The sequence below is a fragment of the Rhinolophus sinicus genome, chromosome 2, assembly GCF_057876585.1.
Source record: "Rhinolophus sinicus isolate RSI-liver-muscle chromosome 2, RSI-T2T, whole genome shotgun sequence".
Taxonomy (NCBI): Eukaryota; Metazoa; Chordata; class Mammalia; order Chiroptera; family Rhinolophidae; genus Rhinolophus; species Rhinolophus sinicus.
Window position 1 is genome coordinate 153,068,774 of NC_142502.1, and position 24,870 is coordinate 153,093,643.

The 24,870-nt window shown below is 34.7% G+C and overlaps 1 protein-coding gene across 1 annotated transcript; it reads right to left on the reverse strand.

Moving 5' to 3' along the window:
* Positions 1-3,083: 3,083 nt before the first annotated feature.
* On the reverse strand, positions 3,084-24,855 carry ERLEC1 (endoplasmic reticulum lectin 1). Its single transcript, XM_019719459.3, has 14 exons — positions 24,506-24,855; positions 19,575-19,679; positions 18,398-18,478; positions 17,750-17,827; positions 17,540-17,603; positions 16,853-16,887; positions 14,583-14,806; positions 14,363-14,492; positions 12,425-12,586; positions 11,863-11,922; positions 8,486-8,610; positions 7,092-7,169; positions 6,659-6,734; positions 3,084-4,007 (listed from the first exon to the last, which is right to left on the reverse strand). The coding sequence occupies exons 1-14, from the start codon at positions 24,665-24,667 to the stop codon at positions 3,936-3,938; spliced, it is 1,452 nt and encodes a 483-aa protein (XP_019575018.3). The 5' UTR covers positions 24,668-24,855; the 3' UTR covers positions 3,084-3,935.
* Between the last annotated feature and the right edge of the window lie 15 nt (positions 24,856-24,870).

The following is a 24,870-nucleotide window of genomic DNA, read 5'->3' on the forward strand; positions in this document are numbered from 1 at the left end:
GTTTTTGAGACTGTCAGGCCTGCCATCAATTTCTCTAAGTATTCAAGAGTGGAATTCCAGTAATCTTCAAAATGTAGTTTGTTCTAACTTTCCATGAGGAAAACATGCTCATTCTTCCTAATCACTGTTACTTCAAATAGAGAAGCCTTATAGATACCAGGACCACCGGGAGAGGAGCCATGGCTGGTGAAAGTAACCTGTTAATCTCTAACCTTAACTCTGACTGGTTATTTACCTAATAATGTGTGGTCTTGATGCTAATATATAAAGTGACAGTTTCATTTTCTGGAAGGTGATGGAGCATTTAGTTAATCTACAGTACTGTCATATAGTACAAGTGAAGAATAACGATGATATCCCTATCAACACCTCTACACGTGTAATGCTCTTTCCCGCAGGTTGTTTTGTGTTTTATTACACAAAACCTGACTTACGAATGACTCTGTGCACCAGTATACATCCACCTATTCAATATTAGTGAAGCTTAATTCTTTCGCAGTTGAAAAATTAGAATTGCTATTATTTTCTTCCCATAATCAACTGGATCATGTTGCCTGCTTGTACGACCTACTTTGAGACTACTGGCATATGAAATAAAGCATGTCTTTATATAGGTAGTGGTCCATGGTTTCTCTACCACCCCTGCCAGACAACTGAAAACAAATGGAGAAATAGATTTTCTTTTAAGCCATGTCACCATGGCAAAATATTTTTAAAACTTTTACCTCAACAGTTCATTATAACATATACCATCCATATACCATGTTTCCCTGAAAATAAGACCTAGCCGGACAACCAGCGCTAATGCATCTTTTGGAGCAAAAAACTATAATGTGGTCTTATAGTAAAATAAGACCGGGTCTTATATAAGACTGTCTTATATTAATTTTTGCTCCAAAAGAGGCATTAGAGCTGATTGTCTGGCTAGGTCTTATTTTTGGGGAAACACAGTATATGAAAGTCCTATTTCTATGTTTAAAGGGAAATGCAAGCACTGGTAAATAAAATACTTGGAAGAGTTTAAAATTAGATTTTAGGACAGCTGATATTCTATTTTCATTTGAAACTGATTGTAAGTCCTATTTACTCAAAATTTAAATCTTGATTTTTATTTTCCTGTTTAGCTAAGGCCTTTTATGTTAGATCTTTGGTGCTACTGGGTCAGTGATTTGGCCTGAGCATGTATTAGGAAGTTTAAGCATTGTCAGAAATTAGGTCACACCTTTGTTTATCAGATTGATTGAAAAGAATGGTTCCCCAGGGACTGTAAACAAAGCTTGCTATTCAGGTTAGCTGAGATTTTTAAATTTTTTTTTAAAGATTTTTATTGGGGAAGGGGAACAGGACTTTATTGGGGAACAGTGTGTACTTCCAGGCCTTTTTTTTTCGAAGTCAAGTTGTTGTCCTTTCAATCTTAGTTGTGGAGGGTGTCATTCAGCTTCAAGTTGTTGCCCTCAGTCTTAGTTGTGGAGGGCGCAGCTCAGCTCCAGGTCTGGTTGCCGTTGCTAGTTGCAGGGGGTGCAGCCCACGAGTCGAACTGGCAACCTTGTGGTTGAGAGCTCACTGGCCCATGTGGGAATGGAACCGGCAGCCTTCGGAGGTAGGAGCACAGAGCTCCAACTGCCTGAGCCACCAGGCCAGCCCCAGCTGAGATAATTTGTGATCCTTTATTGCCTGAGTCCCTTTAATCAAGGAATTAAGGATATAAACTAGAGCTGGTCTATAGGCCCCATCTAGTGGTGTCTCGAAGAAAAGCAGGTACAACTTAAAAAAAAAGTCTCCGTGTCTTACAATCCTTCTGTATGGATGAGCTACTAGTTATTTCCCTGAAACCCTAATCAGAAGGATCAGTATGTGTGAAATTGTTAAAAGTGAAGTTCCTAAGTCACTAATTCTCAATCACTGGAGAATTTATTTAACATAAAGAGAGTCACTGAGGAAGCCTATTTAAAAATGCAGTCTTAGGCTCTGCCCTAGAGTCTGATTTAGTAGGTCTGGAGTAAAACCTACCTTAATAGAATCTCCACTTTGAAAAAGACTCCTCAAAGTGCATTAGGCATATTATATCTGAGCCCTTCCTCTGTCTATTAGGAATTCAGCCTACTTAGATAGCAGAGTGGCTGCATAATAGAGGTAGCAGCAAACACTTTTTAGAGATCCAATGAGACTTCACAGACTACTGATAGGGGACCCAAGATTTAGAAGGGATATGGAGATACCTGGCCTAGCCCTCCCAGCAAAGAAGTTGAAGTGAAGACAGAAGGCTGACTTATTTTTTTTTTAAATTTTATTTTGAAATAATTATGACTTGTAATTTTAAGAATCTTCTGTGGTAAACTATTCTAATATAGTTAGAAAATTTCCCCCTCTCATAAGAGAAAGAGTTTGGCCTTATCAGTCTCAAAGTATCTTCTAGCAGTAAACTTTCACAATTCTAACTCCCTTCCCCCCATACCTATAATCTAAATGTGAGGGTAATTCTATTTGTCTTAATTCACTGATATACTCGTAATAAATACGATTCTATAAGTTATTAAATAAGTCAATTTTAATGGCTTTGGTCCCTGATCAAAGGAGACAGAGACAAGATTAGGAAATAATTTAGACTTACTGGGAACCCGGTGTCAAGTACTGGGGCTAGGATTTTTTTTTTTTTTTTGGGGGGGGGCTAGGATTTTTATAGACAGTAAAATTAATGCACTGATACAACCACCTTATGAAGTAAGCACTCTCTCTACAAAAGAGGAAGTGAGGCTCAAAGAAATTAATTGATCGGTCCAGGATCACACAACTAGCAAGTTAAAGACAGTATTTGGGCCTAGGTTTGAATTCAAAGTGCACGCATGCTCTTTCTATATGTGCTGTTTCTTACTAAAATCTACAAATAGCCCTCCAATTGTCAATTGTATTAACCTTTTCTCAAACTAAAATATCTCTGTCCAGAACTACTGAAAAGGAGGGAAAGTATTTTATGGGCATTTTTCTGTCCTTATTTAGATATGTATGTCTATAATACAACAGGAAAAATTTGTGTGCCACAGGGTAATGGGAAAAATAGAGGAAGTAAATAATCTGCCACTGACTACATGACAACACTGATTGTGGACATTTTATTCACTTTAAAATAAATATTGTGCTGTAAAACTGTCCAGAACTAAAATCTGTAGTACACAGTAGGCAAGCACAAAGGATCGCCAGCACAGTATGTTGTTAGAGTAAATCATTCTAAGTTGAAAGAGAAGAATCACTGACTGTCTATACCAGGTACATACTTTGAGGGAAAACACACTCATAGCAAGGAGAAACAAACAGATAAAAGTTCTGAGAGAGAAACAACCTATTACAAATAAGAGTTTCTTGAGATTAACAGAAGTAAGGAAAATTTGTATGTGAGGCTCTACTGTGCGCCCAGTTTATAGTTTAATACCTGGTAGAGAGCAATTGCAAATAAAAAATGTGTTGAAAGGCTTTCAGGCACTAGAATACATATTTTACATGGTCTCCCATTTAAACAACCTCTTATCAATTTCTTTTTTCATTATCTTTTACTTCATTAGATAGTTATAGATACTATAATTTACATAATAAATCTATTATTTAAAAACTTTCAGTAGGTACAACAATTATGACATTTCATTAGGCTGGACTCTAAACTGCTTGGATGAGATTTATTTTGGAATCACATTATCCAAGCAAAGAAAAACAATCAGTTCATAAAACATAACAAAAATGAAAAAAGTGAGACAAATGCCTGCCTTAAAAGTTTATCAATAATCTCTTATATATACATACATATTCACAAAGTGGTTGAGAGTCCTTTTATGTGATCGTTTAGATGAGGTCCAATGGCTGAGAACTCTATAATGAGACACAGGATCAGACAGAATTCATCAAGACTTTCAACGATCTTTTCTTTCCCCAAACTTTATTATCCTTTAGTTGGGGAGAGAAAGAAGTCCATTTTCATCTGCTGTATCTAAGATTTTACAGATCACTGGAGATTCAACCTAAAGAACAACAATAAAAACATTAGAAAGTTGCTAAGCTGAATACTTTATTTAGTACTATTTGGCTGAATGAATACATGTATATTAATTTGTAAGATATATGAGCCCAATATTATTTCTACAAATTGAGCTTTTCGGAAAAAAAAACAAAAACAATTTTTAGTCAATGATACAAAACACCAGATAGGTAGAGAAGGTATTATTACCGCCAAGTAAAAGAGATGAGAGAGAAAAGGAATAAAGAACAAAAGGAATATATAGCTAGGTTTTATACATAAAAAAAAAAAAAAAAGATTATGGCAAAGTAATCAGTGCACAATTCAACAAAAAGGCAAAGAAAAATGTAACCCAAAGATGGGCCAGGTGTTCAAATTATTAGATGTTAAGATAATTATAATAAACATGGTGGCGGACATAATGCAAAAGATACACATGTATGAATAGATGGGGAATGTTAGTAGAGAAAAGGAAACTGTAAAAAACTAAATGGAAATGTCAGAAATGAATATATCAAAAATAAATTCATTCAAAGATCTGATGGGACACAGCAGAGGAAAGAATCAATGAACTTGAGGACAGTTCAACAGAAATGACCCACGTAGAAACAAAGAAGGAAAAAAACTGAGAATAAAAGTATCTGAGATTTGGGGAGAACTTCAAACTAACACATTTAATTGGAGTCCCAGAAATAGAAAAAGAGTGGGGCAGAAGAAATCTTTGAGGTGATAATGTCCAAAATTTTTCCAAAATTGACGAATTATATCGACCCACAAATCCAACGAGCTCAGTGAACTTCAACCAGGATAAATACAAAGAAAATCACTTGTAAGCATCATGTAATCAAAGGTAGACCCATACAGTTTCTAGAAGAAAATATAATATCTTTGTGACTTTGGAGTGGCAAAATTTCTTAGAACACAAATACATGGTGCTGGAAGGAGAACTGACCCTGGGTGGTGAACACATAATGTGAGGTATCAATGTATTACAGAATTGTAAACCTGAAATCTATGTAACTTGACTAACAATTGTCACTCAAATATATGTTAATTAAAAAATTTTTTTTTTCTTAGAACAAAGAAAGCATTGGCAATAAAAGGAAAAATATTGAGAAAATGAACTTCATCAAATAAACTTTTCCTCATGAAAAGACATTAATAAAATGAAGAGGCAAACCGCATATTGGGGAAAAAATATGCAGTATAAATACAAAGAACTCATATCAAGAATATATTTTAATTCTTTGGAATAAATAATAAGAGAAACAACAAAAATAAAAATAGGTAAAAGACCAACAAAGATTCTTTCCTTGGCCAAACCACAGTCAGGCTCCCCTGAGCCCACTTTTTGATGAGGCCTCTTTTGGTCCTTTGGCCCTATCTTGTGCCTGCTGAGTTCAGCTGTAGCAAAAAATTCTGATAATCAGTTAGGGAGTATCCCTCATGCTCAATATCTAATCACTCTCCAGATCTGATCAAATTCCTCATCTCTCACCTTTGATATCTGATCGTCCTGGCTTGCCTTCAGCAATAATCCTGTAAATCAGTTTAACAAGAATACCCTTGATGTCTCCTCTTAGTAATTTTTCATTCATTGGCCAACCTCTTCCTCCCCACTTCTGCTTGTTGGCTATACACCCCCAGCTGACTTTGCTGTATTTGGAGTTGAGCTGGATTTCTCTCCCCTACTGTGAGTCTTGACATCTATTACACTAGTCCTGAATAAAGTCTTCCTTACTGTTTTAATAAGTCAGAATAATTTTTTCTTGGCTAGACACTTCACAAAATAGGATATATGAATGAATAATCACATGAAAAGGTGCTCAAAACCATTTTTCATGTGGCGAACAAAACCACTAAAATGGCTAAAATACAAAGACTGACAATACCAAATGTTGGTGAGGATGTGAAACAACTGATCTCTCATATATGCTGACAGAAGTGTAAAATGGTACAACTACTTGGAGAACAGTTTGGTAAAAGTGAAACATACCTAATCTATGATTCAGCAATTCCATTCCTAGGTACTTACCCAAAAGAAATGAAAACTTATGACCACAAAAACACATGTAAAGAGAAATGTTCATAGCAAAACGAGAAAGAACCCAAATGCCCATCTATAGAAGACAGATAAGCAAATGTGGTATATTTATACAAAAGAATACTTATTCAGTATAAAAAGAGAATGAAGTACTGATAAAAGCAATAACATGACTGGCTCTGAGAGACATGCTGAGTTAGAGGCCAGGCATAAAAAATTATATGCTATATAATTCCATTCCTATCAAATAAAAAAAGAGGCAAACCTCATCTATGGTGTCAGAAATAAGAAAAGATATCTTTGGGAATTGAGGAGTATTGACAGGAAAAGGGTATAAGAAAATTTTCTGCAGTGATATATACCTTGTTTTAGGTGAGAGTTACATGGGTACATAAAATTGTCAAAACCCGTCAAATTCAATACTTAAGATCTTTGCATTTAATTTTATATACACTAGACTTCAATTAAAAAGGTATCTATCAGGTTTTATAGAAGTAGTACTATGGGGACTATATTAAATTTTGGAGACTACTGAAGGGCTTTCTAGATTTAATGCTAAAAATTAAAACATGGTCCCAAACTGAATTCCTGAGTATTATTTTTCTACTTACCCCAAGGATATACTGACAGGAATGAGGCTCTAGCATATATACAGTAACAGCATGAGGAGACTCTGATTCTTTGCACCTAAAACAGATAACACTTTAAATTGCTGCCCAAACCATAAAAATTTATTTTTAATTGTTTTCTTCTTAAGCTATAAAAATTCCATATAAGTAGTCCTGTATAATATAATAAATTGAATTCCATTATTTATGACAATTTAATAATTATAACTTATAAATAACTTATATTATTGAAATTAATTTTAATATCTTAGAGTAAAAGAATAATCTTATGACAACACATACATTAATTCATAAATAATTATGGATAAATACAATTATTCACAATTACATTTTATATTTATAAACACTTTTGCCCACAGGAAACAGATTAAAGAGAAAGAGAAGGTATAAAGCATGATGTGATGGTCCAACTTACTTTAGTTTTACAGTCACCTGTCTTGGTTTGTCAGTTATATCACAAATATCTCCATTCCCATAAAAATGTGACACCATCCTGAATGAGAAAAACACACAAGCTTTATTAAACCAAAATTCACTAATTCAGACTAATTGTGATGGGTAGGGTGAAAAGATGGTTAGAGGATCAGTTTTACATTAGTTAAAAAAATCTGACTATAAAATATTCTTTAAAAATACATATTTTTAGGGCTATGTCACAAAGGTCTTTCAGATTCTATAAAGTTAACCATTTCTCCAGGCCTGTATATTGTTTGCTTTGTGGAACACTTCCCTTCTTCCCATCCTCCATCCCATTCCATCCACTAAAATACTGTAGTGCCGGGGTACAAAAGTAAAGCCTTAGCCAAAGCTACAAATTCCAAGTGAGCACGGTCCAAACAAATGCTTTAATTCTGCTAGCCTTACATTCCTGTGCTTCAGTATTTGTTGCATGAGCTATTTTCACATGAAACATGTACAAACATAAGAAAAATATTTCTGTTTAGTGTATTCTAATTATTCTAATACTTAAATGCCTATCTCTTAATTTTGCTGACTTTGATTTTGGTTAGCCCAAGAAATCAGCACATTCTGAAAACAGTCTCTCAATAACATCTGTACTAGGAAGGACAAAAATAGCACCCAAAAAGGTGGAAAAATGAGTAACTTAAAATTCACTGGGCAACAGACTACTAGAAAAGCTAAAGTTTAGTTATTCTTGGGAAATAAGAGATTGATTTACTTTAGCTATAACAAGGTATACCTATACACGGAAAACTCAAAAGAGATGAGGTAGGTTTTTAAAAAGCCACTGTTTAACTATTTTCCACCATTACCTCACAAAGGTTAAATAACAAAGCAAAATGTTAGAGTATATTTAAATAGCACTAAATTTAAAGAGCTGAAGATGACACATAAAAGAGAGCAATACTTTACAACAGCCTGAGACCTACTACCTCTCATTACTTACCGCCACCAGTTAAAGGTGGCAGCCAGCCAAGTTGACTGCATGCTGTATTGCCATGCTGAAGGCACTGTGCTTTACTTGAATCACCTCATTTAAATGTCACCACAATCCTACTAGGCAAATACTGCTAGATAAGAAAAGCCAGGCTTAAGAAGGTTATGTAAATTGCCCAAGGTGGTAAGTGAAAAGCCAGCATTTGAATCCAGGGCAGTGGACTGCAGTGGCTGTGCTCTTAACTATTACACTATATTGTATCACCATGAAAAGAAAACTAAGCTAAGGGATATCCCTGAAGAAAACTGACCAGGGATTTTACGTAAGTGTTTACAATTTATGTTTTTCAATATTCTGAGTTTTAAACATTCTACTAATCAGATCCAAAGGCAAGTGAAGTTAATCTTTACCTAACTGTCTGGGTACCATCGTCTTGAAGGTGATAGGCTCTAGCAGTATTCTTCTTGGCCCATTCAATATGCTCTTCTTGGTTCCAAGTTCCCACAACCACAGAAGTTTTCCCACTATCCTTGTCCTAATATATAGAAAAATACTTGTGATAATGCATACTTGACATCGCCAAGTCGACTTTTATGCTGATGGCCTATAAGCTTTAGTCCTTATCTTCATCTGCACAGGGGATATCTCTGTTTACAGGTAATATTTTAGACAAACTCAACAAGTAGAAATGTGAGCTCATTATCTTCTTTTTCCCTGTTTCTCTGAAAAACGAAAGAACTTTCTAGTCAGACTAACTCCAGATGTAGTTATTTTTGACTATTCTATTCTCTTCTTCTCCTACATATCTGTCAGTCCTGTCAGTTTTATTTCCTGGATATGTTCTCTGCTTCAGACTCTTCCTCTACATTTCCGCTGCCAACATCTCATCCCCAACCTAGATGATACACCACATACTACTGCGATTCTTAATTAAATCTTTGGCTTCTATCTCTTACCCTGCAGCCACACTGAGCCTATTTCTTCTCTTTGAAATGCAAACCTTCGAATTATACTCCTCTTCACACTACTCATTTGACACTCATTTCTGCATCAACAGTGTTCAGAAACTCCCTTCCCCATTCTGCTTTTATTATTTTTTTTAAACACTGACTATATGCTGTCTTATATGTAGACTTCATTCTCTCTCCTTCCTTTCCCTTCCTCTCATCCCCTTCCTTCCTGTCTTCCTTTCCTTCAGCATATTTTGTGCCAAGCACTGTGCTGGGCACTAATGCACATTTGATTAGTAGAATTAAAAACCCTTACAGTGGCTAATGAACTGGGCATGGCCACTGCCCTAGTGAAGCTTATTGCCTAGTGGAAGAGAGCCATTAAACATTATTTTAGCAACTAGTCTGTAAATTCCTAGACAGACATGGATTAAGAAGTTGGATATGGAGCAAGACTGCCGGAGTTTGAATTCTAGTTTCACTATTTACTTCCTATATGGTCTTAGGCAAGTTACTAAATCTTTGCTTTTGTTTTCCTCATTTTGGAATAACAATACTCACCTCTAAGGGCTGTTATGAGCATTAAATGAGTTAATATGTGTGAAATACTTAGAACAGTGCTTGGTATACAGTGAGCACTATATTTGTTAGCAACTGTTATATTTATATCTCCAAAAGCTCCTAGCAGAATCCCTCAAAAAGTTCTAGATTATATGCCCCTGGCCAAAATAAGGTTGATAAAAACCTGGTGCTGGCCAAGTATATGGGAAAACAGCCACTGTTAATGGGAATGTAAACTGGTCTCATCCTTTGGAAGGCAATTGTTCAGTAGGCATATACCTTGATCTAGCAAGTACATTGCTAGAAATGTGCCCTATGAATATACTGGCAAAGTTCACTAACAGAACTATTTAAAATGCTCACTAAAATGCCATCACCGCAAAACTGGAAAGAACTTTAAGGTCTATCAGTGGAGGTCTGGCTAAGTACATTGTGGGTATAGATATAACCCTCTCTACCTGCTGAAAAGAATGAGACCAGCTGTTGCTGACAAGAAAGATCTCTAAGCTACTAAATGAAAAGAACAAGTGCAGAGCAGTGCACCAGTCTCTTCTGCACAAATAAAAAGGTTACACCATTTACATATATGCATCTTTTTTTTTTCTTGTGCAGGGTTAACTGAGAAGAAGTTAACAGCAGTTACTTTTGGGAAATGGAACAATGGTGGAGGAGAATTTTACTTTCATTCTGAATTTCTGGCATATATTCCTTTAATTAAAAAAAGCCACTAGGTATTATCTGGGCTGTAGTTAGAGAATACTGTACTTTATCATTTTTCTGTATTAATAGATGTTATTAAAAATAAATAAAACATCTACAAAGCAGCAAAAATAAATGGAAAGAATAGTGAAATTGAACTCAATTTTAAGTGAAGAAAAAAATGTCCTAGTTTATAGATGCCTCATAAATTTGGAATGATTTAAATGTGGAAGATGAGTTGATGAACTTTCCTGGTATGATCTTGGAATTTCAGGTTGGCTCAACACATCTCAAGAGGACAAATACAGTACTTTCTAATTATTAGTTATTATTTCTCTTTAGAAATAAAAAGAATCTTTTAAAGTAGCCAGGTCAACATTTATTATTTGTCTTCAATGTCTAGTAGTTTACCTTACCAAATAAAGTGCAACTATGACAAAATTATTGGGGGTTGAATTTCAGAATTTAAGCAGCTTGGCTCAAGTGTGGGAGAATATGCTATCTCATTTATGAAATTATAAATAAAATGAAGAATAAAAGGTCAATGTGTTAAGATTACACAATCTTAAAACTTATTTTAAACTTAAGATGATATAGTACTTTCTTTTGGCTGAGAAACTTGCTGCATTTACCCTATTTTACTAACTCCAGCAATCATGTATTATTACCATTCACTTTCTTACTTTAAAGATGACTTACAGCTGAATAATACAATTTTTTAGAAATAAAAAAAGAATGAAATCTTGCCATTTGTGATAACATGGATGGACCTAAAGGATATTACGCTAAGTGAAATAAGTCAGAGAAAGACAAGTACCTCATGATCTGACTTACATGTGGAATCTAAAAAAATAAAATAAACGAACAAACAAAACAAAACAAAAACACCCATAGATATAGAGAACAAGCTGATGGTTGCCAAAGGAGGGGAGGGGATAGAAATACAAAACAAAACAAACACTGATTTCCTCTTTATTTATAGAAACTAGTATTAGAACAACCCCAGCTAAAGGACAAACACTCAGTTTAGGAGTTCTCCCAATAGTGTTAAAGGTGGAGACCACAAGAGTGAGCTGTTAATTTGGCAGATCAGCTTAATGAATTTTTGAATGTGGAAAGGCAGATCTGGTGCTTAGTTTAGGGTCCCAAGTGCAGAGCTTATCAGAGAATAAATTAGTATGATTTTGGATGTTAGCAACCAGCAGCTCGTGAGGAGAGGAAAGGTGGCAGGGATGCTTAAAGGTAAAGCTGGATTGGAACAAAAAAAGATAAAGATGAATTACAACAATGACTAATTTCTTGGTCAAAGCTAAAGAGGTTAGTCACACTAGCTTATTATTCCTCCAGGCTCATAGTAATACAAGAATCTGAGCAGTTAATAAACAATGTTATTTTAAGATGACTGACTTAGCACCAAGTTTTCCATTTTGCAGAATTTAGACAGTTTAATGAGTATTTCCATATTAAAATCATTTCATAACTAAAAGTAACACCAACCCCCCCCCCCCTTTTTCCACAAAAGATTTTTAAAACTTTAGTCCATCTAGTGGTAGAATGATATAAATGCTGTTCTATACCTCATGGTATTGATGTACGTGTTTGCCATAGCAGAATTCGTACTTCCACCAACCAACACCCTATTGGAAAGAAAATGGATCCAGTTACGTACAGAGAAAGGGGGAATGGGGCCTGTCTCAATATTGCCACATGACAGCCATAGAAATACATATAATTTTAAAAACCTGTAATAGCAATAATATGGTTGAAAATTTAAAATTACTGAGAAATAAAAAATAAAAAAGGACAAATACCAAGAATAACTGCTATACAGCCTTGATAACTCAAGTTTTAAATGTGATTGCTACATAACCAAAATGTAGGCTACACAGTCACTGATGCCCAGCCCAGCAATCAACCAGAATCACATCTGTCAAATAAACGCCAAGTTTTAGCTTGTGAGTAAAGAGAACATAATGGCTATAGATTAAATTATAGTGAGATGCAGAGAGAAAATGTGCATTGGAAGGCTTCCAGAATCCTGCCATTTCTTGATAGATCAAAACCTTTTGCAGTGCGGCTAATGCCTCTTGACTAACACACTATGAAAGCTGTAAGATAAACCAAAGGTTCACTTCTCACCCCGTGAAAGCAGTAAGAACCACTGAGGAACTCTTTTATGAGTTGGTCATCTGTCAACTTGGATATGTGGGTTGTTCCAACAGTGAGCACCGGCTGAGAACCAACAGCAATGGGTTTGTGGATTGCTGGAAATCTCTCTTCTTTAGTTGATTGCAAATCTTCCTAAAATTAAATATATATATGTTGAAGGGTTTCTTTGCCACACTAATTTTTTCAGTTATGACTTAAATTACTAGTTTTAAACTGCAGAAAATTTGGAAAATAAAAGTTGTCCACTCATTTTTAATCTGTTTTTAAAAAATGAATTTTGTAACACTTCATAGTATAGAGAAAGCTCTAGAAGAATATTAGTTCCACCTACCAGTCAGGGGTATGGTGGCCATTCTAAACATACAGGGATAATTTCTATTTCATAAATTTTGTCTCACTAGTCTTATTAAGTACTTTGCTACTTGTCAGATTTTGTGTCTTACCCTTAGTTTTAAAGCAGAAGCAGCAGAAGTTCATCAGGTGCAGGGGAGGAAGGAGAGAAGGCAATAGAAGAAGAGGGAAACAGTATATCCAAAGGTAAGGAGGCTGGAAGGAATGTGGTACTTTTAGGAAACTCTAAGTTGTCGAAAATAGCTGGGATAAAGGGGATGGTGATGTGAGATGAGGCTGAAGCCAGGTCACAAAAGGGCTTGTATCCCCCTTTGATAAAATCATTGTACGATCATCTATTTTATCCTGAGGTATAGATCATGTTTACCACCAAAAGGCTAAATACATACTCAGATGTTCATTTCAGAAACAGCATTTCATCAGCTGTGTGGGAATACATGAGGAGACTAGTTTCTGTTCCTAGGCGATGATGAGGTCCTGAATTAATGACAGGACAGATTTGAAAGCATTTAGAAGATAACAGTGATAAGTCTTAGTTAATGAATAAAGTTAGAGATGAATTAAGAGATAGGTAAAAAAAATGACTTTAGTTTGTGACTTGACAATTGGGTAGGGGGTACAGGGCTTTAAAAACAATAGAGAAGAAAACGGTCAGTGTGAAAGAGAAGATAGCGTATCAAAGAGGAGAAGCAGCATAGAGAAGTGGTTAAGAGGACAGGCTCTAGAAACAGACTGCTTTGATTCTAATCTGTAATCCATCCCTTGTTACTTTCCTCCCTTGAAGCTCAATTCCCTAAACTGTGAAGAGGATAATAACAGTGAATCTTGTAGGTTGTTGTGAGGATTAGGTAATAGCTGTTAAGACTCAATACATATTAATTATTGTGACTGTGGTTTGAGTTCAGGAAAAAGGTCAGCATTGAAGATGTATATTTGGAACTCATGGGCATATAAGTGAAAGTTGAAAGAATGGGCATAAGTGAGCTTATGTAAGGAGACTGTATAATAAAAGAGAAGGCAAGTATGGATAGAACTGTGGGAACTTCAACATTTTAAGGGACAGGAAGTAGAGGAAAAACTAGGACGCAGAAAAAAGAGAACCAGAGAAGACTAGAGAGAATGACCTGAAGTAAAGGGAGGAGAAAAAGTTCAAGCTTCACATATTCAGTGTTTTATGGTACTAAGAAGTAGTAATGCATATGTCTAGCAAATTGGAACCAAAAGATTGCTGAGATGGGTTGTAGTCTATTTTTTCAACGGGCTTGCTTAGCTGGGAAGTCCAGTCAACTAATTAAAAATTAAACTTAACTAGGATGAACAGGATGTCAAACTTTAAAATATTACAAAATCATAAGTATCAGAGAATGTTAAAGTAGTTTCTGAGACATACTAGAATAAGGAAAATAATAAAATCAATAAAAAGAACTGGAATTGAAAAGTTTGAGTCAGGAAAATAAATTACTACTACTATACTATAGAAATCATTGAAATGTTGATATATACTCTAAAATCTGGAAAAGGGAACAATGAGAAAATATTGTTAGATAATTTTCATACCTCTTTATTTCTCCTAAAAGGCACCCTCAGAATTTCTTCCTGCTGTTCCAACTGTCTCAGGGTGAGGGGTTTAAATGGTGATCCTGGCAGTGACTGGCAAAAGATGTCATTCACAGGAGAGGCTCTGAATCTGTTCAGTAAGAACAAAGCATTAAAGCTAAGCATATAGCACTTTATGGCACGTGCACTTCATGTTTAAAACATTAAATCCACATCCTACCTATATTTAGGATGATTGCACAAGAGTGGTGTCAAAATGACAACTTCATATTCACAAGTTGTAACTTCAGCTACTGAAAGAATTTCATGCTTAGATTCAGGATGGCATATGTACATCACAGTACTGGATCTGGGCCGGTTCTGTTTCAAACTACAAGGTGTACCATTTCCCATTCCCACAGGATAGTAGGGTGTCATCTGACCTTCGATATTTTTAGTAGGAATCTTAAAAAAAGAGTATAAGACAGACTTTTCATTAGAAATGGGGGTAGAAGTAAGGATGGAAGAAGTTCTTATTCTGAAAGGAAGAAAACTGTATTTTGTTTATAAACCAACATTTACAAAGGTAACATTTCTATATTTTCTCCCTCTAATATTCTTTTGATTCTCCCTTTAATTTTCTTTTGATTCATAAATTCTTATATGAGCAAATACGTATTTTGAGAGCTAGTTTAATATAGCAAAAAAGAAATTTTTACTTAGTGCTAAAATAAAGATGTTAAGTAAATGTGCATTTATATAAAGGATATAATATAATTATATCATAATTAATATGAATTATTTTTAATAGTTCTAAAAAAAGAGACTAAGATAAAATACAGGAACTTATAGTGGGCTGGTCAGAGCTTTCTAAACTCTCAGTGAATGGCTGTGGTAGAGTTTAGATTCTAGAGGTTTGAAGTTTGATTTGTCAAAATGTGGGCTATATAATAAAACACTATCTTCTAAACAGGGATCTAAATATTGTACAGGTTCATCATTCTGCTCCTCTTCTTCCCTATTAATAATATTAACAGACATATTTTTCAGCATATAAACTCCTATATAAATCTGTACAAAGCCAGCAAAAGACAAATGGAGAAATTTTAATGGAATGGGGGAATAAAGATCACCTCAGAAAATGAGGATTATTAAGGAGTTAGCTCCCATATTTTTAGCTACATAAACACAAGCAAAATCTCATATGAGGGGTTTAAAAAGATCTCATTACTAAAATCTTCAAGCAAGTTCTTCGGAGGCAGGGAGCTCATCTTGTATCACTTTGGTAACCTGTCAGTGCCATGTCCAAAATAGGCAATAAATAAGTGTTTCTAGGGAAAAACATTTTGAGATTTCTTATATGCTATAAGAAATTCATGCTACTATCTGGAATGAAAAGTCCTGGGTTCAAATCTAAGCTTTGAATTTACCAGCTTTGTAACTTTGACCAAATTTCAGTTTTTGTCATTTGTAAAAGACTAATAATATGTAGTCTAAGGTTGTGGGGAAAATTAAGTGTTACCTTTTGTTACATGCCTGGCACAATACTTGGCTTACAAATCGGGGCTCAGTAAATGTTAATTTCTTCCTTTACTCTTTTCTTCCTCTTTGTCATTTTACACTTTGAATTTCATCTTGCTATCCTCCAGAGCCACATTAAATATTTTATCTCAAAGGTGCCTGTAAAATTAAAATCTTTCAAAATAGCAACCCTATGTGTGTCTCTGCTTAGCTTATCAATTCTCCCCAAAACCCCCTTTCAAGTTATAGGCATCCCTTTGAAGTAATTTTAAGGCCTTTTGCCATTTCACTTTACTTCTAATAAAAGTAGCATTCTGATATGAAACCATTTAGAGTAATATCCTCTATCAATATGTTATTTCACTGTGAAAATTCTTAAGATTCAGAAAGCATTCCATGAACTACAGGGGCATTTAAAAATTGTGGTTAGGCAACCTATGGAATCATTCTTTTTAAACAATCCTATTCAGTCATCATTATGCATTCACATTCAGTAAACATTTATGAAGTGCCTGTGTTATGCCTGGCACTTTGCACTGCGGGGTAAAGAGATCAAAAACGGTCCCTGCTTGCAAAGACGATGCTTGTAGTCTGGCAGCTTGTTATTTACGTGTATAGTTTATCTGTTTTACCCATCAGAGAGAGGGACCAAACAACAGAAAAAATGCAAAAGCTCTTACTGTAATTGTCTCCACTGTTAAACAGAGGGAACCACTGCTAAGAACAGAGATGATATAATGTTATTACAGAAACTTTTCTAGACATGTCTGTGGTAAATGTGTTTATTTTTTATATGATCTTAAAAATAAACAAACGTATCCTACTGTAACTTTTCTCAGGAAAACCTAACATATTGCAAATTTTCTTTGACCCAATATTTTACAGTATTTGATAGGTAAAGAACATATGGCTATATTCTGTCAATTAAGTTGTATAAATTCATGCCTCACTAATAGATATTAAGAGTGAAAATCAACATTTGTCACTTGCCTCTTTTGATTTTTCCTTTTCTTCTGTTTCTTGTTCTGTGAAATAATATAGAGTAAGGTAAGTGTAACGAATGACCACTGACATACAAAATACAAATGATTAAGTTTTCAATCAACTTTGTAATCTTAAACTTCTTTCTAAATAAGACCCAAAATATACATATGCTTTTTATCTTACTACTCTTAGCTAGTTTCCTTGAAACAGTTTTGTTTGAAAGGACAGTCATATTTAAACTTTACCTAGCAAATACTCTATTTGACACATAAAAACCGGCCACAATAGTATTCTTTTGAAGTTTTTTAATCACAGTGAAGAGTTTAATCTTAATTTAGTTGACCAATTTGAATAATAGATTAATAAAATATTTCACAATTTGAGGGATACATCTACATGTCTATTTCCATATATAAGAACTTTGCTTAAACCAAGCAAGACTAACACTATATAAACATGACACTAACATGTATATTTTATCAGATTTTTAAAAAATTAATAGGTAGAAAAAAAGCATGTTTGTTAAAGCAGAAAATAACAAAAAGATCTCTTTGAAAAAGCTTTCTAAGGAATTATTCAGAAATTTTAGTGTTTATTTAAAATTCAGTCTCCAATAAGATCTTTAAATTCCAATTTGAACATTTACTTTAAATCAAATTCCAGTATTACTATCAAATCACTATAGAAACATACCTTTTTCAGACAGAAGGTTCTTAGCCAACATATTCCCAAGGTAGTACTCATGAATATTTACTTTCTACATTTAAAAATAAAATAAAAATATAGTTAAATATTTTTCAAATACATTTTTCAAGAATACAAATTTAAAACCATCAATCTCATTACTACTAAAGTTCTCATTGTATAACATTCCATACTTCATATTTTGAAGAAAAAACATACTTGACCACTTTCTTTCTCTTCATGGTACTGTCGAATGTGTTTTCCGTGACATACTTCATAAGTCCAATAAGACTCAATCTAAGAAAGATGGATGTATTTAATATACAAAAGCCACATAATCAGTTGAATTACTTTTTGGTATTTTAAGTAGTTGGATAATTTCCACCAAGAATTAGAGTAAGCTTCCATTAAATGAAACTTACTATTATGTCTCAGAAACTTATTAAATTTCTGAAGCCTATTCATTGTTTTCGGTAATTAGCTGTATTTGAACATTCTGTGAAGGAAATAAGTCTAGAATACACCTGGGGTCTGTAATAACTACCTGGCTTAGGGATCATTTTATATATAGCTTAAATAATAATAATTACCATTTTTGATTAAAATTGTATATAAGGAAAATTGCTTTCGATCTGAAAAACATTCAAAGCAGTTTGGTAAGTGGTTATTACTTGATACTGGTATTGGGTGTTTGCTGCATATAGTATACAGGAATTTAAACGAACAAAATAGTACTAATAGCTTAGATTTACAAGTAAAAATTTGATACATCATAAGAAAGTAAAAAGAAATGTAGAATTATTTTCAAGAGTCTATTGGCTGCTGGAAATTTATTTTCTAGTTACCAAGTGAACATAAAATACATACTCTGTAGGAACAACTGCTTTGTTTAAATAGTGGCTCCAATAGCTCTCTTGGATTAGGGCCTTTATAATCCTTTTCTTCTTCCTATGAAAGAACTAGAGTTTAATACTTACAATTATTCTAGAACTTCACCCAAATCTGCTGTTTGAGTATTAATTCATGGTCACATCACAAATGCTTGGAAATAAAAGAGGGAAAAAAGTCAAAACCTTTAATAATATCCTATGGTACACCACTTCTTTCAAAAGAACTGAAGGATAAAATACGGAGCCATAGAATAATCTTCCATTCTTTCTTAAGAAAAGTTTTCTGAGTATCAGTTTTCTGAACAATTCTTATAAACCTATTTCAGAATTTTTAAATGCTTGCATCCAAACATTTTAGCTATGAAAGCCTGAGAATAGTGGAATGTTGTAGACTATATTGGAAAATTTTAAGGACTTAGTTTTTTTATGTATTTTTAGAATTTCAGACTTGAATGCCATATGTGTATAATTTTGTGTATTGTCTTAAAGAGGTTTAAAACAAAATGAAACAGATATCTGTCTTCACAGAGTTCAAATCTGAACAAAACCTAAGAAAACATCCACTGAGTTTAATATTTCCACTTTATATATCATGAAAATATTATGTAATTAGCTCATTAATTTATTAAGTGGAGGAACTGAATTTCAAATTTGTTCCAGGTTCCGTAGCTAACTATAGCCTATACCTCAGCCTCCTGGCTCCTAGGCTGGTGTCCTTTGCATTTTACCATGCTGCCTCTCCTTTTTCATCTTGAAAGAAGTCATTGCCTTAAAGGATGGATAAGAGGCAGTTAGGGCATTTTAGGAGGAAGAAACCGGCATGAACTAAGGTAGTGAGGAAGCATAAGGTACCTATAGATTTATTTGTTAGCAATTCTTTACAAAAAATGTCACATATATCATTTAACAACTATACATTATTTCCAAATCTTTATATAAAAGAAAGCAAGCATGGAATTAGATTTTCATTCAAAATATTAAAAATTGGTTGCTTATTTTTCCAAGTTGAACTGTAAAATAAAAAAATTTAGGATAAAGAAGTGATTACTATTTTTATGGTATACAGGATTATTGAGAAACCTGTCAATTTTAAAGTATGTGGTTGCAATCTTTGGTGATAGGGATTATCTATCGGTATATTTATAAAAACATACCTCATCCCCACCTGTCACAAGGGGAAGAATGCACTTATATTTTTCTTTATGTGTAGTTGTCATGATGACATAATTATCTTCTTTATACAAAACTCCAGCTGTAGGCTAGAAATGGAATAAAAAATATACATTACTTTCTCTGGTTAAATTGTATTACACTGCATAATTCACAATCCTAGGTCACTAATCCATCATTTCAACAGAGGATTTTTAAATCTCGTATTTCCAAAGGAAAAGGAAAAAGATTCTACATATTTTTTTAACGACAAAATGAAGATGACAAACTTTATACTGGTGTTACAGTACAACAGAAGAAAAATGAACAAAGTTTGTAGTATAAAGAAAAACGTAGTAATGCAACAGATTGAAGTTAAAATATGGATTAAAAAACATTGAGGCAATAAATGTTCATGGACATACCATCACTGAATACTTATCATTCCTAACAATTACCACTATATGAAAGAATCCACAGCAATTTACAAAAGTACTCTCAATTCTGTTGGATGGGACATTTGAACAAAATACAGTATTTTTCATATTTGGATAATGTATGGATAAATTACTTTTAAAAGAAAAATCACTATGGATCCTCTGTGCTGACTTATTTTAGCATGTATCATGGGTCCGCAAACCTTTTCTGTAAAGGGCCAGATAGTAAATATTTTAGGCTTTGTTGGCCATATGGTCTCTGTTGCAACTACTCAACTATGCCATATATGCATAGGCAATATGTAAAGGAATAGGAATAATGGTATTCTGAAAAAATTTTACTTACAAAAACAGGTGGTGGGCTAGCCCAAAGGTATAGTTTGCTGACTCCTGGTGTATATCAGCAAAACTATCCTTAAAGCTTTCTACAGTATGAAACCAAACAAATTCACAAATCGAATATGAATGTAATTAAAATGAACATTTTAATATAACTGATATTTAATTAAAAAGACAGCTCTGTGACAGCAAATGTATCACTAACTACTAAGGCAGAGGTTTTACAGTATACGCGTTCTGTGATAATTCAATTCTCTCTTCTCTTCTTACAGTACTATGAAACCACTATACTATTTGGCTATCCCTGGCAAGGAAAGTACTACTCTTATTAAGTAACTCTGTTCTAGTCTCAATTTAACAAAACAACTCCTAACCATAATAAAACCAGTACTACTTGACACCAATGTCATTTTAAACACAAACGCAAATTAGGGCAGTTTTCCCAAGACAGTAAAACAAAACAAATAATTGCAGTAAATACTAGCTGTATTAACTAACAACAGTACTATTTTAAACAACAGTACCATTTTAAACGACAGTGCCATTTTAGTCCTTTAAATTTATTAACTCATTAATTCTCAAAACAAGCATTCTATCCATCTTACAATGAAGGAAATTGAAGTCCAGAGCTTAAAGAATTTGTCCAAGCTAATACAGCTACTAAGTAGCACAGCCCAGAGACCAAACTAAGTAGACTGGTTCCATATTGTGTGCTCTGAACCGTTTTAACATAGCTGAATCAGTTTTTGTTAACTTTTGCTTTTTTTAAATTTTTTTTTTAAGATTACAGACTCGTGGATTATGGTCAAGGATCCCTGTTTAAAAGACCATTAAAAGTGAAGAGGGGAATCAAAAAGATTTGAAAGTGAGAGTTGCAGAATCAAAATTATGATAAAGGAATTCTTAGAAACATTTATTTGGTTGAGCCAAAAAGTTCCTGAAACATTTATGCCTTTCAGTGTTTTTCAGATATATTCAGACTATATGATAGTGAGTTGTGCCAAGCATGACTCACATTCACTTAGTAGTGAAGGGTCTGAAGTCTTGTAAAATCATTGCTGTATCGTAGTGAGGGCAGATCCTAGCACTTTAATGTATTCCCCTCTATTTGTGAGATACCTGCAACTCTCAAGTTCAGAGTTGAATCCTACAGCAGTATCAACTTGTTTACTAAAATGTTCACCACAATGCTAACAATGGGAAAAAGAACTGTTTGGAACCACCATACAGAAAAGGAAGACAATTTTTTTTTGTAATAAAAACTACTCTTGGGTTTATGTCTATATGATAAAGAAACTCATTCTTTGTCTATTGTTTGTAAGGTCTAGGTAACTGGTAACAGGAAATAGAAACCATCACTATTCTTGTGTGAAGATGCAAAGATTTCTTTGACTAGTGTAAGAAGGGTTGCTTTTCTTGTCAATAAAACAGACCAGGGAGGAATTTTTCTATCTGAAAACTTTCTGCTGCAATAGGGAGTCACTTATTGAGATCACAAAGTAAAATTTCCTACTTTTTTGTAATAGAAATTACTAGGAAAAAGTAACGTTTTTAATCTTTTGTGATTTTCTAAGTTAAAATTTATTTTGCTCTAGGTACTTACTACTGAAATGCTTCCTTCTGATTTTGTGAAACAGGTTCTTACTTAAGGGGTAATATTAGTGATTTGATAAAAATCAGATTTTAATATAATGGTACTAAACAAAGGGGGTATGTGGTACTTTAAGGTTAAGGAACTTTAAAAATATCTTGGCAGGGGATAAATTTCTAATGTTTGCCATGAGTCTGGAGGAATTAAGATAAAGGATGAGAGACGAAACTATCCTGGGAGAGGCTATAAAATAAACTCAGCGGCACAAGTTGTCAACATATACAACATGCTTGAAACCATGGAGTTAGTCACCATTCTTACCAACCATAGTGTTTGGGGAAAGTTTTTGAGTGGGAATACACTTCTATTAATAACAGAAGTAGAGAAAATTAGACTTACGTTGTGGGTTTACTTTGGTGAAATCCATAAACTCTGTAATGAATAACTGAACACTTCAATGACAAAGATATTTCAGAAGGAAAATATGTACATAAAAACAAAATTGAATGCTAAAAATCAGTAAAAAATATCATAATCATTAATTAAACATTTAAAAATGCACAAATTTTTGGTGCTTAATAGTTTTTCTAAGTAAATTTGAAAGCAAAATTGTAATGATTATGTAGTTTTAACATATCTTAATGGGAAGGTGATTTAAAGCACAAAGAATTTTAAAGCTAAAAAAAATTCAGATCTAATCCAGACCCTTCCAATTTTACATGGTAGACAGATAAAGACCCCCATCCTAGTTAAAACAGCTGCTTAGTTATATACAAATGTCCAAACAACTGGCGCATAAAAAAAATGACAGTGCCAGCTGAGGAGGTCTGTAGCTTCAATTACATAAAGTACGGAAGGGAAGCCTTAAGATTATAAAAATATTTTTTTAAAAATTCAAAAGACTAATGATAATGACTCTGGGGGCTTACTTTTGCGTTAGGGCCACAGACCTTCTTTCAACTCATAGAAAAATGCCTCTCGATTTTTCTCAAAATAACTCAAACTTAAAAAAAAGAAAAAATTCTCCCCAAATCTTCCAATATGCTCATTTTAGATTATGTTGTATTGCCAAAGAAAAGTAATTAAAAACAAAATTTTAAGATAAATTTAACAGGGGTGTGAAAGATTGGTATATAATAACCTCTTTTTAGCCAGCAAACACCAGGGCCAGAAAGAAAACTGAACAATTTGGTAGTAACCTCTAAAAAGGCTAGTTTCAGTCATCCATTTATAGGTCAGTAAGTTTACAGGGCCACATATCAAAATGCTTTTTTAAAAATTAAAAATAAAAACACAGGCGCAAGAGTAAAAAATTTTAATGACCACATTCTTTAAACATCTGCCATGTTCATGCCAAGTGTGCTCTTTGGAAACAACAACAGAGGTTGGCTTAAAGTATTCTCACCCCAAGCTTTCTAAAGTGATATTTAACAACTTTTATGTAAATATTTCAACATATTATCAGTATTTCATGGCATTAACCCAAAGATAAACTGGTTTCCCAGAGAAATATTTGCATACTTAGATAAATTTGAACTACCAGAATGGGAGAACTGAAAACAGAAGGGTGGAGAAACAAACCAGGTGTGACATATTAACAATAACGTTTGCAAATAGAAAGCTGTTGTGGTAATGATGACATCCTTTATCTTGGTAAATCCTGTTTTGACACGATGGTATCACTTATGTTTCAATGAAACAGTGATAGAACAATATACTAAAATAATCTCCCAAGTGGAATGACTATAGGCAATTGGAGTAAGAATTTTTAAAAAAGTTTTGCCTTTCCCAGTATTTCAATTTGAAATAAATGATTTAATATACGGTATCATAAGAGCAAATTTTTATTGGCCTTCAGTGCATAGGAGGACTTCAGCAGTAGACTCCTCAAAGAGAAAAACTGCAAATTTTCGTTACTGCGAAGTTATAAATGTTCTTTACTGTACGAAAACTGACCATAAAATCTCATGATCCGGGGCTTAAATAATAGTCGTCAGACCTCAAAACGGTAAAGGATATTCTGCATAGAGCGTCGTTAACATCTCACAGGCAAAACAGCCCTCTCAAAAACAACTATGAAGGGACAAGAGCTGTGCGTGTAAGAGAGAAAGAACGAATATGAGAGATGAAGCTCATATGTGCAATCCATGGAGTGTGTGGGCAGGGAGGTGTGTAACACTGAAGGAGAGAAGGCTGCTGGTGGAGGAAGAGCTGCAGCTGACTTTCCAAGGAGACAAATCTGTACGCCTGACGTGGTTCTAAGAAAGCTTCTTCCGCAGGGTGGGAGTGTTGGTAACCAAGGTCTAGCGTGACAGATTTAAAAAGGGGAGAGCAGGTGACCACTGGATCCCCAGTGCTTAGCATGGAAGGCACATCCACTTAATGTGTTCGATAAACACTTGCTGTGTGAATGAATGAACGCGGGGTAAATGACGTTTCGGACTGGGGAAGGAGACATGCGCCGGTAGAGGTGGTTCGAGGGGAAAAAGCGTAGAACACCGAGGGAAGAGGCCGAACCCTTAGTGCCGGGAAGAAGAGAGATGGCTACGGGCTTCGCGAGGGCACTGACCAGAGAGAACTCGGTGCCGGGCCAGTTGACTCGGAAAGGGATGTCATCGCTGAGTTGGGGGAGCGCTCGGCCGACGCCGGACGCCTCTAGGAGGCCGCAGAGGACCAATAACACCGGTCCGCCTGGGACCAGACTTCGCGCGCCGCCGCCTCCTTCCTCCATCCTCCGCCGCCGATTTCTCCAGCCGCCGACACAACCTCCTCTGCCCACAGAGGAGAGGAGGGGGAGGAGGAGGAGGAGGCGGCGGGACTACTAAAGCCCAGGCAGTCCGGGACCCAACCGCCGCCACGTCTCCTTCCGGAGAGCCCGGCAACGCCGCCCCTGCCGGCTAGGGCCGCCCGCCACCGTTTCCGGGGCAGGTAGCA